We start from the raw sequence: 19194 nt of genomic DNA, 5'->3' as shown, positions 1-19194 counted from the left end.
AAGTTATTATGTATAGAGAGAGAAGAAACACTAAACAATTCTCAATTGTAACACCTTTATTTAAATTATATTAGAATTTGTATCAAAACAAGTTCTTAAAAGAAACATTTTTTTTCACCCTGGATTAGAGTCCTCCCCTGGGGCAGAGATGTACATCACATATTGGTACTGAACCTCCCCCTTTCCACCCAAGGCCACAGAGAAGGGCTCAAGATCCACCTGCTCCATCTGTTTGTGAAGGCTGCCTTCACCCTCCTTACCCTCTCCCTCTTCACTGAGACAGGCAGCCTCATCCTGCTCCACAAGCCTGTTGCGATCTGCCTCCATTGAGGTGACAATAGAAGGTAATGGACACTCATGGTGGGGATCCAGATGGAGTTGTTCTGGTGCTTCCTCCAAGGAACCAGGTACCTGTATGGTGGTGGCACTATCAAGGTGATCACCAGTAGCATCAAGACTAGCAACCTCCAAGTGGTCTCCAGTGGTTTCCAATGAGTGGGGACCCTCCAGCTCAGTAGCCACAGAGAGGTGCTCTCCTGGTAGGCGGGTATCAACAGGCAGGTGGTGATGGGTAGGATCCTCAGGGTCCAATATGCTACCCTTCAGGTCTCCCAATGTGTCACTTTGAGAAATCTCCATATCTCCCAAGATTTCTACATTTATAAGAGACACACCTGGTGTCATTTCCATATGGTCTGGAGAGGAGGATTTGACCTCAACAGTGCCAAACTGTGCTGTATCTAAATCTCTTGAAGCCTCTATCATACTCAGAGTCTTCATTTTAAGTTGATCATGGCTTGAGTAGCCCACCTTCTCAGGTAGTTTTTCACACGCTGACAAGGAGAAGGGTTGAAGGCTGCTATTATCGTAGGTCTCAGCTGTCATGAGTAAGTCATTGATCACAATTGAGGGCATGTGCTCATTTTGCTGCAGTTCTACATTAGGTGGAGTGGTAGAGGGGCCCTTCTCCAAGACTACCTCCTGACCCCCAACTAATTTTTTGTCCTGAGCCAGAGCATGATTGTGCTTCCTCTTGCCTCTCCATCCCAGCTCGCGTCCATGGGCACTTGATGCATGGCTCCGCAGGTCCTCGCCACTAGGAAAGTCTTGTTGACACACGTGACAGATAAACACAGAATGTTTCCATAAGTGAAGCAGCAAAGAAGACTTCTTGCGAAATTGAGTGCTACAATAGTTACAGGTATGGTGAACCTTGAGATGCTTCACATTGATGTGGTGTCGGTAGGCAGTGTGTGTGGTAAATTTGGCCTGGCACTGATCACAGGTCCATGACTGGGCACTCCTATGAACAGCATTAATGTGAGTGTTGAGTTTGGAAATGGTGAAAAACTTTTCCCCACAGGTCTCACACACAACCTTTTTCTCCCCATGGGCATAGAGCAGGTGGCTCCGATAGGGCACATGGTAATGAAAGACCTTGTTGCAGTGTTGGCACCGATACTCGTCCCCTACCCGGTGCACTACATTTCGATGGTAGCGTAACCCAGCTTTTGTACCAAAGCACTTTTCACAGTCTGGGCATGCCACCTCCTTGTTTCTCTCTTCCCCAATGGCATGAAATCTGAAGAGGTGAGCTTTGAGCCGAGCCTTTGTGGTAAGATAACGTCCACACACTGAACAGTCCCAGTTCTTCTGGTGGGTGGCTGCATGGGCCACCAGGCTCTGCTTGCACAGAAAAGTTGAGCCACACTCTTCACAGGCATGGACACCCCCAACTTTCTGTCTTTTCTTCACTTTACTGGCTGCATTTTTGGCCTTTCCTGGGGTGATGGTATCTTCTGTATCCGAATGTTTTGACAGATGATGAACCCAGAGTGCCAAACTGGAGTATACTTCGTGGCACTGGGGACAACAATACTTCTTAGTGGTGGCTCTTCTTCGAGACATTTTCCGTGAACCTTCCAACTCCTTTTCATCACCTGAAAAGCTACCATTATCATCATCTGTCTTTCCTGGTGAAGCCATGTCAAACACCAATGCTTCATCACAGTGCTCCTCCGTATAGGAGTCAGGAGGCTTACACACACTGGTCAAAGAGCCTTGGCTAACCTTCACTTTTTCCTTATGGCATTGCAATGTTGCCTCAAACATAGTTTTGACAGTCTGCTTTTTGGTTTTAAGATCTTCCTCCAACTGGCCCACCTCCTGCACCAAAGTTTCACACCTGGAGCAGATCATCACACTTACACACAACACCTCACGTTTGGCTCGCCCCACCAGTCTGGCAAGCAACAAACTCAAGGGAACTTTGCCTGACTGGGGACCAGCATTGAGCAGTCCCACCAAGTTGCAGGTACTCCCATCCCTACCACACACCAAACACACACACTGCTTTATAAAGTCTTCAGAATCTCCCACTAATCCACTGTCTACAGGAATCCCATTAGGTGAGTCTTCAGGGTTGAAGTCTTCCATGGCTTCATCTACAGAGTTGTCAGAATCTTTGCTGTAGTCTTTAGCCTCCTGCCAACTGGTGTCTTTGATCTCACTGGTAAAACTGCTACTAATATCTCTTTGCTTTCCTGTAAAGCTGTTACTTGACAACCACGGGACAGCCTTCCGGTTCAGACTTGGCTTCTTGCCTCTCTTGATATCCTGAGAGTTGAAGTGTTTCTCACACACTCCATACTGACTGTTGCCTGCCAACCACTCAGCCTGGAGATGTATTGAAATAGATTTTTTTATTCATTTTCTAATTAAATTTTTTTACATTACAACTACCATAATTATTTTCCCTGTGATATCAATCTTGTGTTTGTCATTTCAACTCGGAAATTAATATAAAGGTAGAATAAACAGGTGATGCGAGACTTTAGCTGGAATCAAATCCTAGATCAGAACAGAAGGATGGCACTTTAAATCTTATGACCATAGTAATCATCAGATACTAAGACAAATTTTTGGACCTCTATGCTCTCAATCATTACATGGCTTCCTCCCTCTATGTTGATATTTTTTTTCCTTCATATCAGGAACATATTAGATTTAATTTCCTTTAAGGCTGAACTGGATCATTGTTGAGGTAAGTCACACAGCTCTATTTTTTTTTTTTTTTTTTTCTCAGTTCCTTTCCCCCTACAATGTTGGGGGCCATAATGGAAAGCAGGGTTTGAGAGGAAGGAAAGCCAAATCAGGCAAAATGTGGAGGTTTATTTTTAAAATGTTTAAGGATGAGATACCAAGTTATGAAAACTGGAGAAATTTCTAATTTAATTCAACTTCTAACTTAGCTGGGTTTTACCTGGTTTAGTTCCCAAGAGGGAACCCCAGCATGGCAATAAAAAAGGGCTGGAAAGTGTGATGTAAGCCCAGAACAAATGTCAATGGTATATCAGGAAATTAGCAGCAGAAATCAAATAGATGAAAACCCAAAAGGTCAATCAACACTTTCTTTAAACTAATGAATCTGGACAAAATAGGGGAGAGAAAAGAAGAAAGTTTTGTTTAGCAAGGATGCAAGGCTTGTGCTGATGAGAAAGAGGCTAAAGACAGTCAGTTAAAGGAGAGGAATTGATATGACAAAAAGCTTTTTTGGTTCCAACCTGTCTTAAGAGTGGTATGCTAGTAATACTCTAACAAAGACAGATAAGGCCCCTGTATAGTGTTAAAAACTGGGAAGAGGGGGAGTGAGGAGAAAAGCTGAAAATGGCAAAGACGACTCAAGATACCCAACTTCATAAAAACCTGTTTAAGCTAGAGATGTGGTCTCCAGTTTAGATTGTAAGTAAAGGACAGACTGAGAATGTTCAGTGTAGAAGAGGAGGACAGTAAAGTGTTACTGAAGTGAGGATAGCTGTGTTTGTAGGTTGTGAGTATTGAGTGGTAGGAAAACAAGTTGAGACAAGGTACTTTATTCTCTTTCTCTAACGTTTCGGTCACAAGACCATCTTCAGAGAGAGTGTACAGGCAAATGGAAAACGTCAGCTTATAGGCGAGTCAGCCTGCCGGGTGGCTGGGAATGATGGCCCGTGATTGGCAAAAATCCGAGAGAGTAAGCTTAGCTGCCACCCTCAGTATCCGCACAGAACCTTCTCTGTGGTTGGTGACATTCCCTGTGCTGATGTATGCCGACTCAAGCAGTTTCCTCGTGTTTTTGTTCAATTGATCGTGGAGTATTCTGGCTCCCCCCCTGTCTGGTAAATGTCCATGGTTGTCTACGTGAACGACTAGAGAGTTGGAAGTTGCGTGCCGCTGGAGGTCGTATTTATGCTCGTACAGCCTTTTCCTCAGGCCATGGGAAGTTTCCCCGATTTAGCTGGCTGTGCAGACCCCACATGGGATGCTGTAGATGATGCTATCCTCCTTGTTTCTACTCGCTGCAGATACCAAGTCCCCCAAACTTTCTGCCTGCAGCATATGCTATGTTGATCCCATTTCTTTCTAGGAGGCATGTGATGGGTTGAGCCTGCCTGCTGTAAGGAACTATTAGGTATTCATTTTTCTCCTTCTCAGTCTTAGGTGGTCGTTCGTATATGGACTTTGCCTTGGCTTGCAACGTTTACAAGCCAAGGCTAAGTCCATATACGAACGACCACCTAAGACTGAGAAGGAGAAAAAGGAATACCAAATACATAGTTCCTTACAGCAGGCAGGTCAATCCATCACACGCCTCCTAGAAAGAAATGGGATCAACATAGCATATGCTGCAGGCAGAAAGTTGGGGGACTTGGTATCTGCAGCGAGTAGAAACAAGGAGGAAGCGAAGGATAGCATCATCTACAGCATCCCATGCGGGGGCTGCACAGCCAGCTACATCGGAGAAACTGACCGTGGCCTGAGGAAAAGGCTGTACGAGCATAAATACGACCTCCGGCAACACGCAACTTCCAACTCTCTAGTCGTTCACGTAGACAGCCATGGACATTTACCAGACTGGGGGGAGCAAGAATACTCCACGATCAATTGGACAAAAACACGAGGAAACTGCTTGAGTCGGCATACATCAGCACAGGGAATGTCACCAACCTTAGGGAAGGTTCTGTGCGGATACTGAGGGTGGCAGCTAAGCTTACCCTCTCGGATTTCCGCCAATCATGGGCTGTCATTCCCAGCCACCCGGCAGGCTAACTCTCCAATGTAACATATAAGCTGATGTTGTCCGTTTGCCTGTACACTGAAGATGGTCTTGTGACCGAAACGTTTGAGAAAGAAAATGAAGTACCTTGTCTCAACTTGCATTCTCCTACCACTCAATACTCACATTTGTCTTCATCTCAGCAATTTGTAGGTTGTGCTGAACTGATAGATAAAGGAATGGAGTTTTTGAGGCATTGAACAATGCTACATTTGCTCTGCCCCAATCAGAAATTTTACAAAGATCAGAATTCTAGCATGCTGATGCTTGCCTATGTAAACCATTCACTTCCTCAAGGACTGCACATCAACAAAAAGACATGGAAAAGTGCAGGATGGCATCATTAGCATAAAAGTGGATAAGCCAATATGTGTAGATATAACCCGTAAGGAGAGAATAGAGAAGTGTTCCATGTTCAGCACAACACACCATTGCTGCTCACCACTACTACTTAACTATAGGACTTTGCTGCACCTCCTGGACCACCTAACCTAACTGAAAGATATTTTTCCTTCTATAGACGCTAGCGGCTAGCCTAATCTAAAGAACACTTGGGAAATTTACCATTTTCAAAATAGGATGTATCATCCTTAGATTCCATTATTCTAGGAAATTTGCCTTTCCCATCTTAGAACTGCTTTCACACCAGCAGGTTCCCAACACTGTAGCGGACAGAAGCCGAAAATGTAGGATATAGAGCTACGTGAATCTTATTAATTATTGCCCTGCAGTGCTTCAGAGAAAGTGAAACCATGCCTATTCAGACACAATTGTCTTTTATGAAGATCTTTATTTCTACCATTAATGTCCCTTTGGGAATTTGATAAATGGTTATAAAAGTATGACAAAACCATTTACATCTAATAACTGGCCTGTATTTATTATAATTTTACTCTGGCTATTACAACTTGCCTGAAGATTGGCAGCATTCAGAGCTGTGAGCCAAGCCCCTCGCAGACGCCCACTGCGAGGCAGCGGGAACACAGTGAGGCTGGGCCCCTGAGGCGCCCCACACACCAGACAGCTCCTTCCCTCCATGGCACGCTGAATGAACAGTGGAGGAATAAAACGAAAACTCAAAACATCAGAGTGTGACTACTGCCAAAAGTTTCTTACATCAATGACAGGAATGGGGACACCTTTTCTCTTTTCCCATTACTCACCCTTCACTTGAATGCTATGTCGTGGAGAGAATACTCAAAGCGAGGTCAAGCTCGTGGGTCATAGTAATGTGCTGGTGTGTGTTGCCCACTGGTGCTCATCTCATCACTCAGGAGGAAGTAGACACATGCCGAGGCGGTAATTTACTCCCACCGAGGTCTAATAAAACTAGTTCTAATGTTATAGACCAGTTCAGAGGGGCTGTGAATATGCCATTAAAGTTAGCAGTGACTTCGTTGAAAGTCTCCCTTTGTGCTTCACAATTCAAGGGGCAGTCACAGCCTATCCACTAGTCAAGTTACCAAGTAAAGCAACCTGCTGCTGCGTTCAGGTTGGATGTCCGATGTTGTGTTTGTTTATGTGCGCACTATGATTTCCTTTGCTCTCGTGCGGTTGTGACCACGCTCTTCAATCCACCGAGTACCGACTCGAATTGAGTTAAGAGTTTTCCTTTTCCACTCTACGACTCTAAAGTCACTCTAACTAAATTAATCTCTGCTCCTAAAACTACAAGATTTTTTTTTACTTTTCTACTTCAAAAGTGGAGCACAAGCAGCATTTTTCTGTCTATCCTTTCGCGGAATTCAATGTTCTACACCAGCTTTGGCTTTCCTTTCCTTTCACTGACCAGTGACCATCCTAGTGAACTACCTAGCCATCCTAGTGAACTACCTAGCCTTCTACTCCAACACCCGTGTAAACTTTCACGATGGAAGTTGTGTCGGGAAGAAGGTTAGTTGTTCACTGAGGTTCATTCACTCAGTAAAGTCATAACATGGAAGGGCTGTCAAGATTTCGTGGGTGTCTTTCTTTAGGGAGGTTGTGGTGTACTGAATCACTCCATAGCTTATTTGGATGATGGTGAAATAGCATAGATGTTATATATCTAGATTTTAGCAAGGCGTTTGATAAGGTACCGCATAGGAGGCTAGTGTACAAATTGAGACTACATGGGATAGGGGGTAGGTTAGTTGATTGGATTAGTGAATGGCTTTCTGATAGGAAACAGAGAGTAGTATTAAATGGGGCAATGTCTGAGTGGAAGGAAGTGGTTAGTGGGGTACCCCAAGGATCAGTGCTAGGACCTCTTCTTTTCTTGGTGTACATTAACGATTTAGATATAGGAATTAGTAGCAAAGTATCAAAGTTTGCAGATGATACTAAGATAGCATGTGCAGTACAGGGTGAAAAGGACAATTACAGAATACAACGAGACCTGGACAGGCTGATAGCATGGGCAGACAGGTGGCAGATGGAGTTTAATTCTAAAAAGTGTCAGGTTATGCATTTAGGTAAAGACAACACAAACTTTAACTATGAGATGGAGGGATGTTGGCTAGAGGCAGTAGAGGAAGGAAAGGATTTAGGAGTAGTGATAGACAGGACTATGAAATTTTCAAAGCAATGTTTAGAAGCAAGAAATAGGGCAAATAGGATCCTGGGTTTTATAAATAGAAATGTTAGTTATAAAAGTAAGGAAGTGGTGCGTAGCTTATATAATTCCTATGTTAGGCCCCATTTAGAGTATTGCATACAGGCCTGGTCACCCCATTATAGGCAGGATATCAACATGTTAGAAGCAGTTCAGAGAAGAGCAACTAGGATGATACCAGCATTAAAGCGCCTGGAGTATAGAGATAGATTAAAGGAATTAAACATGTTTTCATTTGAGAGGAGATGTATAAGAGGGATATGATAGAGTTATTTAAAATGTTCTCAGATACAAACTACATAGATGTGAGATCTTTCTTTACCTTAGAGGAGGGAAGTAGGACTAGAAATCATGGCAGGAAGATTAGAAAGCAAGGCTGCAGGTTAGATATAAGAAAATATTTCTTTAGTCATAGGGTGGTAGACTTCTGGAATGCATTGCCAGAGAGGGTTGTAAATAGCACTAGTTTGACAATGTTTAAAAACAGATTAGATAAGCACTTAAATTTATTAGATTTATAATTATGTATAGCGCTGCATGATAGTTTTTATAAGAAATTTACTATAGTTAAACAAGACATGATCCCCATGTATGGGGACCACAAATTGTAGAAGAATTCGCTGCAGGACTTAGCCCTGTTAATGGGCCAAATATTTAGAATTAGTATATAATGTATTGTGTACTTGTAAGTGTATCTTTAAGTACTGATGACGAGGTCGCTGTGCGACTGATACAGGATAACCTAGATGGGCCCTGGTGGCCCTTTGTTGTCCTATTATTTATGTTATGTTACTCATATTCCTGACCGTCTTGGAGATACGCCCAACATTCTTGATCTTTTTCTTACCTCTGTCTAATCCGTCTGCTTATGTAGTTAATCTGTTACCCTGTCTTGTCTTCTCTGTTAGGCTCCTCTAGTCAATTTCATGTCTGTATCCTGTCCTATTTCTCGATCCAATTCTTCTTCAGGATCCCCCAAAGCGGAGATGCCTCTGCCAGTTAGAGGGGGAAAGGATCTATATGCGCTGATTTTTTCTGAGAACAACTACTGTTTCCTTGTCAGAGACTATAATATATATCTCGATCTGTATGCTGATTGCTGAACGCGTAACAGAGGTGATAGTGTGTGGCATGGACTATGGAGACGTACATTCCTCACTTTATCTCAACCTAAACCTTCCAAATCAAAGCTTTATGGTGAGGATTTTTCTCAGACGACACAGAACATGAAGGAAGGACGAAAAAAAAAAGAATAAAAAAAAAACTTTGGGAATCCTATTTCTTATTCTGCTAAGGAGCACTGAGAGAGAACCTAGAATGTTTTCTTTCTGTAATTACATAGTTTACAGAAATGTTGACTTCAATTCGTTAATAAAATTGTGTAGCGTTTCTAAATTATTATTTTGAAAGACATTTTTGGCAGCATAAGAAGTGATGAAGCAACTCAAACATTCTGGTGACTATGATTTTATTTCTGATCATTAAGATCTTGTGCTACTCAAAAAGTGGTATGAGTAGTAATGTGTTTAAAAATTATGCGTAGTGTTTTAAATTTGGCGCCGTGGGAGGAATGACGTGAGAGCTGGCTGGCTTTCAGACATGGCGGATGTCCCTCTGTGAAGAAAGGCCTCGTCCCCAGGCCAATAGTGGGTACCATGTCCAGCTCAGAGGTGCAAACAGGGGATTCTTCGCGACAGATAAATGAAGGTAATATTGCAGCTCGCGTTGTTGTTGTTATGAGAGTGAAGCGCCGCCGCTAGATTGAGATAGAGGAGCGTTCCAACACTGAAGCCTTGCCTGGGCCACTCGGGTTATTAAATTTTGGAACTTTCTTTTAGTAGTCGCGGCGAACAAACCCTTGAGAAAAGCCCACAACATGAACCTGTGGGCGGGACGGTCACCTCCCCACCCCCTTTAGAGCTCTTACCCCCTCCACTTGTCTATCTCAGGGTCTAAGAAGGCCATGTCCCGCCGCCTTGGCCCTGCCCAGACCCCAGTGGCCTTCCCGCAGGCCTTGTACCCACTTCCGAGGCACTACGCCATCCCTCTTTACCCTTCGGGTTTTCTTGCTATCAACCTAAATAAAGTTTAACGTTACCCTTTTGATTTTATTTTCATATTATGTTTATTTATTATCCTTTTTAATCTTAATTATGGCTCTCCTTCCTCACGTCGTGGCTCTCCCCAACCCTAGCTATGGTTCTTTCTCTACCTCCACTGTAGCACATCACACTCTTGCCATGGTCCATCCCACCTCCTTAACATGGCCCATCACATCCCCCATGACCTGGTCCATCACATTCCCATAACATGACCCATCATATGCCTTGAACGTGACCCATTCCACTTTTTAAGTTTAACTGTTGTACCCCCATGTCATCATCTTGGCTGGCCCATCCCCCTTTAACATGTCCTGAGTTCTCCATTCCATCAAGCATACTCCCTCACATCATGGGCCCTCCCAGTTCACTATTGGCAATAGCTGGACACACACACACACACATATATCTGTAGTAAGACATTTTTCATTGACAAAGTCTTACCAACAGTATCTCCTTATATATTCTTTTGTCACCCTCCCCACTGACCTCTAGCTCCAAAACACTTGAGGCCCTGCTAGGTGTTTTAGTGTTTTTCATGGGTTTGTGTAAAAAAAAAAAAGGAAAAGGAAAATTTCTGAGAAGTAATTTGTAATAATTTTTTTTGGGGGGGCGGGAGGTGGGGGATTGGAAGAGCAAACTTGATTAAGATGTGGACCTCCAAACTTAACCTAATCTAACAGAGAAGAACGTTATAGTCCTCTTGACCACCCCTACTTAATCTAACATCACTCGACTCCCATAACTAACCTAACTTAAAGGTAAGGGAAAGACAATCTGCCCTTGCCTCAGCCCTCCCTAATCTAATTTAACAGGTGACTATATCCTAGGGTTGCCGTACGTCAAGATTTTCTTGGGCATGTCCGGAATTCATGTGTCAATCTGCATCCAAGGAGATTTTTGAAAAATTTTCAAATGTCCAGAATTTCAGCTTCCATCATTAACTTTAAAAAAATGTCATATTTCTATAGGTTAAAATGGTGGGAGAGAGGAAGGGGGAAGAGTTTACTGGCTGGCAGATGCTTTGGTCTGGTTTTGCTCTAGATTACTTTAGTCAACAAACGATAAACATCAGGAGTAGTGGAAGAGGAAGAGGAAGAGGAGTGAGGAATGTTAACATACACACATGAGAAAATTTTATTTATTTATTTATTTATTTATTCATTTATTTATTTGTTTTTATTTATTTATTTATTTTTTTGCATTTATGATGTGAAGTTACATCATCAAAAACTCTCTCTCTCTCTCTCTCTCTCTCTCTCTCTCTCTCTCTCTCTCTCTCTCTCTCTCTCTCTCTCTCTCTCCAGTTCCCGTGACCTAACGATGTTTTAATAGTTTCTTTTAAGATTTGAGTAACGAAATCCCAGAAGTAGGCAGATTTTCCCAGTGGCTAGGAATGTAATCCCCCTATTACCATTGTTTTCTATGGGTAAATTATGTTTGAATAACGTGACATCTCCAGGAATGTAACCCTTGCGTTAATCAAGAGTTGACCGTATATAGTATTTGAAAATGTACATGTTCATAAATATACAAAAAATAAGTACCTACCTGTCAAATGTGTGACATTACTGTACTATATACTTGGTATTGCTTTGTTGCAGGTCTTGGTGGACACCCACTGGTGGATAGTGATGTGGATGTGGTTGAGGAGATGGAGGGGGATGGGCCGAGCCTTAAAGTTTCCTCCATAATGAGCCATGATGGCACTGGGCTGACTGGTGAGGTGCAGTATGTAGCTACGGATGAGGCCGGCCGGCCTGTCACTGCCGTGTATCCACAGTCCAGCTTACCATTGCTGCGCACTGCTGATGGCAGCTATGTTAACTTTGTTGAGCTGTCAGCAGTGCCAGGGGAGCTGAGTCTGGACCAGGGCAGCCTGGAGGCTGATGCCAGCATGGTGGAGTTCACAGCTGTTGTCACTGCTGATGACACAAGTGAGCAGTTGGCCTTGCTAGACAGTGATCATGGTCAGCCGGCTGTCTCCTTGGCGGGTGGGGATGAGTCGCAGGCCATTACCTACCTCACTGCAGCAGAGCATGCAAGTGAAGGATCTCCCTCGGCCATCCTGGGAGAGCAGTTCATCCAGATTCCAGCCAGTGACCAGTCCGGATCCACCCACACCATCACACTGCCCTTGTCCTTCCTTAATGATGGAGCAGGGGTGTCCATCTTACAAGGCCTTGGCCAGCTGCAACTACCTTTGGTGGGTGAAACCAGTGGAGATTCAATCACTTTGGCTTCCCCTGTGGAAGCTGACCATTTACAATCCAGTGACACGCAGGTATTGTCTGTGCTGCAGCCTGCTTCTGCCTCCACTTCAACACCTTCTACCCATCCTCCCAGTCCTCCTCTCCCTCAGCCAACAGTCCCTGAGCAGGAAGCCCGGGCACATATCTCTAAGCCAGTGGTGGTCAAGACCAGTGGCCAGTCTTCAGGGAAGTCAGGTCACCAGCCCCGCAAACTTATTGGCTCAGGGCCCTTGGCTATTTCAGCCCAGGGCGTGCTGCAGAAAATTGGCAATCGCATGGTGACGGTGCTACCGCGGCCAGAGGACTTGAAGAAGCTCCAAGAAAGCAAGTCTCTCATTGTGAGTGTCAAGGGTTCAGGGGATGGGGACGGGGTGGGATCCAGAAGCCCTCGGACCAGAAGAGTGCCAGTGCCTGTGAGGCCACATCAGCGCTATGGGAGACGTGGGCGTGGCAGTGCCCGGGGCAGGCCTCCCTCCCTTCCTAGGATTGAGCAGAGTGACAATTCTGCAAAGAGCATCTCTCTCATGAAGAAGGAAGCATCTGATGACTCCATCCTCCTGGCAGAAGCAACAGGCAATCCTGACCTGGATCTCTGCATCAAGCTTGAGGATCCAGCCACTGAGGGCATTGTGGTGGACATGACCCATCCAGGAGGGTCCCCAGCGTCAGCTGTTTTGGTGAAGGGGCCACCAGAAGATGAGGAGTTCATCCTGCCAGATAGGGAACCGCTCATCCCCGTTGTCTCCCGCCGAGGACGACGCAGAAAGCGAGGGCGAGGCCGGCCCAGGGGCACATATGTTATCTCTTCCAGCGGCAGGAGACCAGGACGGCCCAAGAAGGTTGGTATGGTATCACGGTGTTGGGTCATTGGATGAAAGAAGTGCAGTGTGTCACAGGTGACTCAGGACACCACTGAGCTGACCAGACTTATGTTCCTTAGGTGGAGACGCTGGTGGAAGGGCCTCACGGTGCACGCATGATTCACACCGGCCCAGATCCTCGCCTTCAGGCCCCTGAAGAAGGTAACTTTCTTCCTGTTCTTAATGACCACTTCCATGACATGAATCCCCCACACCATTACTCATAATCCTGATCCCTCATGACCACCACTCTCTTGCACTAATGGAATGATGTAGTCGTTATGTCTTTGGTGAGAGTGTTGGGCTTGTAATATGAAGGTTGCAAGTTTGATCCTGGAACAGTACTTAACTTAGTCAATTTTTCTATTCTCCCAGAATTGCCCAATATTGAACTAGCACGGGTGGACAACAATGATGGACTGGAGGAGCTTCGGGTGCTGGAGATGGGTGCCTTCAAGCAGGAGCCTATTGAGGAGGACCCACTCAAGCTGAAGCAGGAAGACATTGACCGGCATGCAGAGTCCAGCGACCCAACACGAAGGAGGCTGCCTCCCCGACGAAGGGGTGCCAGGTGGGTATTCACACGGCTTGACATGGCAATTGTGACCCAAGTTGAATGGAGCTTTTAGCCTGTGCTCAAACATCCTGAACTGTAATGTCCCACAGGTATGAGAAGATGATCCAGGCACTCAAGAAGCCAGAGTATGAGGATGAGGACTTGTCAATGGGAGAGGAGGAGGACGCCTCACCTGACTATCTCACCTCCCGCCGGCCCCCACCTCCCCCACGCCCCCGTGGAACATCTGGCCCTGGGAAGAGAGGTATCTCTCTCTCTCTCTCTCTCTCTCTCTCTCTCTCTCTCTCTCTCTCTCTCTCTCTCTCTCTCTCTCTCTCTCTCTCTCTCTCTCTCTCTCTCTCTCTCTCTCCGTGGGATGAATAAATTGACTCAAATAAGAGATTGTAGTGGATAAATTGTACCACATTGTATCTCATTTCACCTCTTTGCCCCAGGATTGCAATGGAAACCCTCCCATTAATTGTCATAAATTATCTACTCATTGGTAGTGATGGCCCCTTCTAGCAGTGACTATCAACTCTGTAAGTGGAATGAGTGGTGATAGTGAAGCTCACATTGTCTTCTTGTTGACAGGCCGGCCCCGGAAGCACTGGCCACCACCACTGGTCAAGTTGGAGCCAGATGCACCACAGCCACAGCAGCAGGAGCAGCCACAACAGCCACACATCCTTGGCAGTACAATAGATATGGAGTCTGACCACATGGATCCTACTGATTTCACCCAGGCAGAGAAGCACAATCTGCTCATTACCTTCCAGCAACCAGAGACAGGGGAGATGGTGATCACTATGCTGCCTCCACCTCCATCCTCCTCTGCTGCCAACCCCACTACTGCCTTCACTACTTCCACCTCTACCACTACCACCTCTGTCACCACTCCCACCAGCACCCAGCCACACCAGCAGCAGCTTCTTGATGATCACTCTGTGCCAGGTAAATGTTTCCCAACTGCCCAACTCCCTCATATTCCCTTTCAAGAATGACTGTGGATGGAAATGTCTTGTCATTACAAAGTCTTGCAATTATAGATGAGATTCATCACTAGTGGAGAGCTTATCTATCATCAATTATATGAAAGACAAATTTTACTTGGCACAGCTTTCATCTATAAGTACAGTGTTCTAGCCTATAAAGCATTGTACTTCCTCAGCTTCTTATTTTTCTTCTTTCCCTGCAGTTCTCCAACATTTTTCTCCTCCTCTAAGTTGTTTTCTCCTTTCAAGCTGTGTATTCTTTTGAATATTATACTCATTCAAATAGCAATATCTTTGCTACTTAGATGAGAATTGTTTTCTTTCCTTGGCAGACATTTATGTCTTATGCCGCTAAGTATTCTTTCACACCACACACATGATTTGGTAAATGAAGTCTACCTCTCTTCTCCTCAGATGAGATTGTTCCAGAAGGGCACAGATGTGATCAGTGTGGTGAGGTCATCCAGTTCAAGCGTGACTACATCCGTCATCTGCGACAGAAACACGATCTCCGGCCTTATGAGTGTGACCAGTGTGGAAAGACCTGCACTTCTAACTCAGCACTGGAGGCCCACCACCGTGTCCATGGCTTGGAACGACCTCACCGTTGTGACTACTGTGGCAAGGGTTTCCTGGACCCCTCCCATCTCAAGACCCACGTGTTAACTCATACGGGTGAGCGGCCCCATCGCTGCCACCACTGCTTCAAAGCCTTTGCTCAGGCTTCCCAACTGAAGAAACACCTGGCCCTTCACCAGGATGGCCATCAGTACCGCTGCTCCATCTGTGGCCGCACCTTTGCCCACCGTGACACTCTGTACACCCACGTCAAGACCCACACTTCCAGCCGCCCATTTATCTGCGACATCTGCAGTCTCGGCTTTGTGACCAGCAGTGGCCTCAATCGCCACCGCAAGGTGCATAAACGCTCCAGTGAATCTCTGGGTGGCCTGGAGGATGAGTTTAAGTGCACTGTGTGCCAGGCAAACTTCACCTACAAGCGCACCCTCACCAAGCACATGACAGCAGTGCATGGAGACGGGCCACCCATCAAGGAGGAGGAGGCAGACACAAAGCCTTTCCAGGGTGAGGTGTCACTTGTGGAACAGCTTCAGGAACAGCTCAATGAGGGCTATGCTCCTAAGACTTCAGAACTTTATGATGAACCCAAACAGTCAGAGACTCTCGAGAGCAAATTTCCCACAAATCCTTTCAAATGTGGGATCTGTGAGGAGTCCTTCACTGATGTGGATGTCCTCTGTGACCACTACACTAATTCCCATACAGGAGATCAAGAGGTGTACTGTGATGTTTGCTCTGTAGGCTGTGCCTCTGAGCAGCAGCTGGAGCAACACAAGCGTCTCCATCTGTTTGAAGAGCAGCAGTCTATCATTCACACCATTCCCACTGATGAATTCCCCTTTGTGTGTGCCTTGTGTGGCAAGAGCTTTAGGAAGCATCAGGAGTTTAAGCGGCATCATCGTGGTCACACACAGGAGAAAAACTACAAGTGTGACCTTTGTGATGCTGGCTTCCCCCTTAAGTCAGCACTAGACAAACATGTTCTGGTGCACACTGGTGAGCGGCCCTTCAAGTGTGACATCTGCCTCAAGAGCTTCAGACAGAGTGCTGCACTGGTGAGGCACAAGCTGTGGACCCATAGACTCAAGAATCAGAACAAATGTGAGCTGTGTGGAAAAACTTTCTTTACTCCCACACTCCTCACCTACCACCTGGACAGCCATGGGGATGCAGGGCAGTCGGCCAAGAGTCGCATGGCAGAGCTGGCAGAGGATGAAGAGCAGCAGCTGCTGGAGCAGCCAGGGGAGGCTGGGGAGGAGGAAGGCAGGTCAGAAGGGAAGGAAGGTAGCCACCATAGTTGTGAATATTGTGGTAAAAGCTTTCCTTCATACGTCACTCTCCTCACCCACAAATTGACGCACAAGCTCAATGCATCATACAAATGTGATGTGTGCCATAGAACTTTCCGAGAAAAGAGATATTTGCAAAAACATAAGCTCACCCATAAAGGAGTCAAGAGCTGGAAGTGTGACATCTGCAAGAAAGCATTTGCCACAAAGCTCACTTTGATCCGACACTCCCATGTCCATCTGCGGGAAGCCTTGAGGCCTGGCCCTGGTCTTGCCTTGATCCCTGAAGAGGGAGAAGAAGGTGAGATGACTGGAGCCAGTACGCTTCCTTCTGTCCTCAAATGTGATGATTGTGGCATTGACTTTGCCCACAAGAGCCACTATGTGCGTCACAAACTGCTGCACTCGGGCACACCACTGCTCAAGTGTGGCCTCTGCAACAAGCTGTTTGTGCACAAGAGTGACATCATCCGCCACAAGGTCATGCATTCCTTCATGTTCACCTGTGATGTGTGTGGACGCAACTTCCATAAACGATCACTGTTTTTAATGCACAAGAGGAAGCATGTTGATGACAAACCCTTCAAGTGTCACTGTGGGAAAAGTTTCTCCACCAGCGGGAATTACAACACCCACAAACGAATCCACAGTGGAGAGAAGCCCTACAAGTGTGACATGTGTGACTACCGCTGCTCGCAGAGTGGTCGCTTGCTTAAGCACAAGCGGATGCATACTGGAGTTAAACCATTCCCTTGTGAAACTTGTGGCAAGTATTTTGCCAATGCTGAGACTGCAAAGATTCATAAGCGAATACACACAGGAGAACGGCCCTTCAAATGTGGCAACTGTGGCAAGACTTTCATTAACAACAGCAGCCTCAACCTGCATATGCGGGATCACATCCGCGAGGAAATGTTCAAGTGTGATGTCTGCAATCACAAGTTCCGGCGGGAGCACCACTTGGAGAAGCACCGTCAGTTTCACACCATGGAACAACAGCAGTACCACAACACCACCATGGACATAGAGGCTGAGACCACTGCCGAGACACAGCTTTACATGTGTGATATATGTGGCAGAGTGTTCGACAAGAAGAAGTACTTGTACACTCACCAGAATGTTCACTCCAGACAGCGCAACTTCCCTTGTAACTATTGTGGGAAGCAGTTGGCCTCCCGTCTCGCCCTTAGGAACCACTACCTGATCCACACCGGAGAGATGCCGTACAAGTGTAGCATGTGCAGCAAGGAGTTCCGCAGCTCCTCCAACCTCAAGCGACACGAACGCACGCATTCTGGACAGGAAGCAACTGAACTGCACTGTGACACTTGTGATGAAACCTTCTACAACACAGAGGATCTGAATCAGCACAAGACAAGTCACATGCAGGATATGATGATGGTGAACCCAACAGTGGAAGCAGTGTCTGACAACCCTCACCATTTGTATGTATTTGAGGCTGTAAGGGAGGTGGGTGAGGCCATTGATTCCACACCACAGCTTTTAGTGGACAACAACCAGCAGCAGTTTCTGGTGGGTGGTTCTCAACCTCTTCTGGTATTCCCTGAGGCAACGGCTGCATCTTATCCTGAACTTAGCGAAGGGCCTGATCCCGACCCTGATCCAGCTGAAGAAGATCCCGGCCGACAGTCTGAAGTGATCATGGTGCCAGAGAAGCTGGAAGAGCAGGAAGAGGAGAAGGTAGTGAAGCCATTCAAGTGCGAGGTATGCAGCAAATCCTTTGCCAAGAAGCAATACCTTACCAAGCACAAGTACCGTCACCGTGAGGTCAAGCCTCACGCTTGTGATGTTTGCAATAAACGGTTTGCCCAGAAGTTTGAGGTAGCAGTGCACAAGATCAAACATACAGGTGAGCGGCCACACCAGTGCAATGTGTGTGGGAAGCCATTCCGCAGCAAGGTGAACCTCCTGCACCACAAGATGCGCCACACGGGTGAATACCCATTCCTCTGCTCCATCTGCAACAAGGGCTTCTCTACACAGCTGCAGCTGGAGCGCCATGTGACAATGCACACTGGCTCACACCCCTACAAGTGCAGCATCTGCCAGCGAGGCTACACACAACGCACCAATCTCATAAAGCACCTCGCCAAATCTCATGACATCATTGATGCCTCTCAGATTGATGCCACAAACTCCTTGGAAAATGCAGAGGCTGTGGAGAACATGGAGAGTATGGAAGTGGAGGAAGGAGTGGATACTACTATTCTGGAGGAAGCAAGGGATCAGGCTCCTGGAGAGGAGGAGGCTGATCAGGCTGCTATTGCCATGGAAGCTGACCTCCTGGGCAATGAGGAGGAGCAGCAGGCAGCCTACTCTGTGGTGGAGGTGCACCCAGACTACCTGAAGGATTACCTGCTGACTGGCCCACAGGTGGTGGCCACGCATGGCATGGACCCCAAACTGCTGCAGTCCATTCTTCAGCAAGTCCGTGGTGGTGTGGAGGAGTGCGGTAGCCTCACTGGTGGTCCAGCAGTAGTACATGTCAATGCCATTGATGAGTGAAATGATGTGTAGCCTACCTGCAGCTTAATAAGGTGTGCGCACACACACACACACACACACACACACACACACACACACACACACACACACACACACACGGCCCGGTAGCTCAGTGGTTAGAGCGCTGGCTTCACAAGCCAGAGGACCGGGGTTCGATTCCCCTGCCGGGTGGAGATATTTGGGTGTGTCTCCTTTCACGTGTAGCCCCTGTTCACCTAGCAGTGAGTAGGTACGGGATGTAAATCGAGGAGTTGTGACCTTGTTGTCCCGGTGTGTGGTGTGTGCCTGGTCTCAGGCCTATCCGAAGATCGGAAATAATGAGCTCTGAGCTCGTTCCGTAGGGTAAC

The 19194-nt window shown here is 46.4% G+C and overlaps 2 protein-coding genes across 4 annotated transcripts; one reads left to right on the top strand and one right to left on the bottom strand.

The window, feature by feature from the left end:
• Window positions 1-38: 38 nt before the first annotated feature.
• Window positions 39-6817, bottom strand: LOC123520095 (zinc finger protein 23-like). 2 transcript variants are annotated; one of them, XM_045281999.1, is made up of 3 exons: window positions 6259-6817; window positions 6008-6139; window positions 39-2676 (listed from the first exon to the last, which is right to left on the bottom strand). In XM_045281999.1, the coding sequence occupies exons 2-3, from the start codon at window positions 6131-6133 to the stop codon at window positions 115-117; spliced, it is 2688 nt and encodes an 895-aa protein (XP_045137934.1). In that variant the 5' UTR covers window positions 6134-6139; window positions 6259-6817; the 3' UTR covers window positions 39-114. The 2 variants fall into 2 exon arrangements, with proteins under 2 accessions (XP_045137934.1, XP_045137935.1); XM_045282000.1 differs by lacking the exons at window positions 6008-6139; window positions 6259-6817 and adding an exon at window positions 5660-5962.
• Window positions 6818-9243: 2426 nt separating this feature from the next.
• LOC123519934 (zinc finger protein 729-like) lies at window positions 9244-18998 on the top strand. Of its 2 annotated transcripts, none has more exons than XM_045281651.1 (7): window positions 9244-9395; window positions 11392-12878; window positions 12980-13061; window positions 13275-13470; window positions 13566-13720; window positions 14050-14409; window positions 14865-18998. In XM_045281651.1, exons 1-7 carry the CDS (start codon window positions 9344-9346, stop codon window positions 18845-18847), a joined length of 6315 nt encoding a protein of 2104 aa, XP_045137586.1. In that variant the 5' UTR covers window positions 9244-9343; the 3' UTR covers window positions 18848-18998. The 2 variants fall into 2 exon arrangements, with proteins under 2 accessions (XP_045137586.1, XP_045137587.1); XM_045281652.1 differs by lacking the exon at window positions 9244-9395 and adding an exon at window positions 10419-10548.
• Window positions 18999-19194: the final 196 nt, after the last annotated feature.

Source organism: Portunus trituberculatus, chromosome 46, assembly GCF_017591435.1.
Source record: "Portunus trituberculatus isolate SZX2019 chromosome 46, ASM1759143v1, whole genome shotgun sequence".
NCBI classification, from domain to species: Eukaryota; Metazoa; Arthropoda; class Malacostraca; order Decapoda; family Portunidae; genus Portunus; species Portunus trituberculatus.
The sequence above is the reverse complement of the archived record's forward strand: the minus strand, read 5'-3'. Positions and strand labels throughout refer to the sequence as shown.

Excerpts from the sequence above, each read along its gene's own strand:
- LOC123519934 (XM_045281651.1), top strand. The coding sequence starts at position 9,344 with ATGTCCAGCTCAGAGGTGCAAACAGGGGATTCTTCGCGACAGATAAAT. Across the intron at positions 12,879-12,979 it reads GACCAGGACGGCCCAAGAAG|GTGGAGACGCTGGTGGAAGG; the intron begins GTTGGTATGGTA and ends TATGTTCCTTAG. Across the intron at positions 14,410-14,864 it reads TGATGATCACTCTGTGCCAG|ATGAGATTGTTCCAGAAGGG; the intron begins GTAAATGTTTCC and ends TCTTCTCCTCAG.
- LOC123520095 (XM_045281999.1), bottom strand. The coding sequence starts at position 6,133 with ATGGAGGGAAGGAGCTGTCTGGTGTGTGGGGCGCCTCAGGGGCCCAGC. Across the intron at positions 2,677-6,007 it reads TGAATGCTGCCAATCTTCAG|GCTGAGTGGTTGGCAGGCAA; the intron begins GCAAGTTGTAAT and ends ATACATCTCCAG.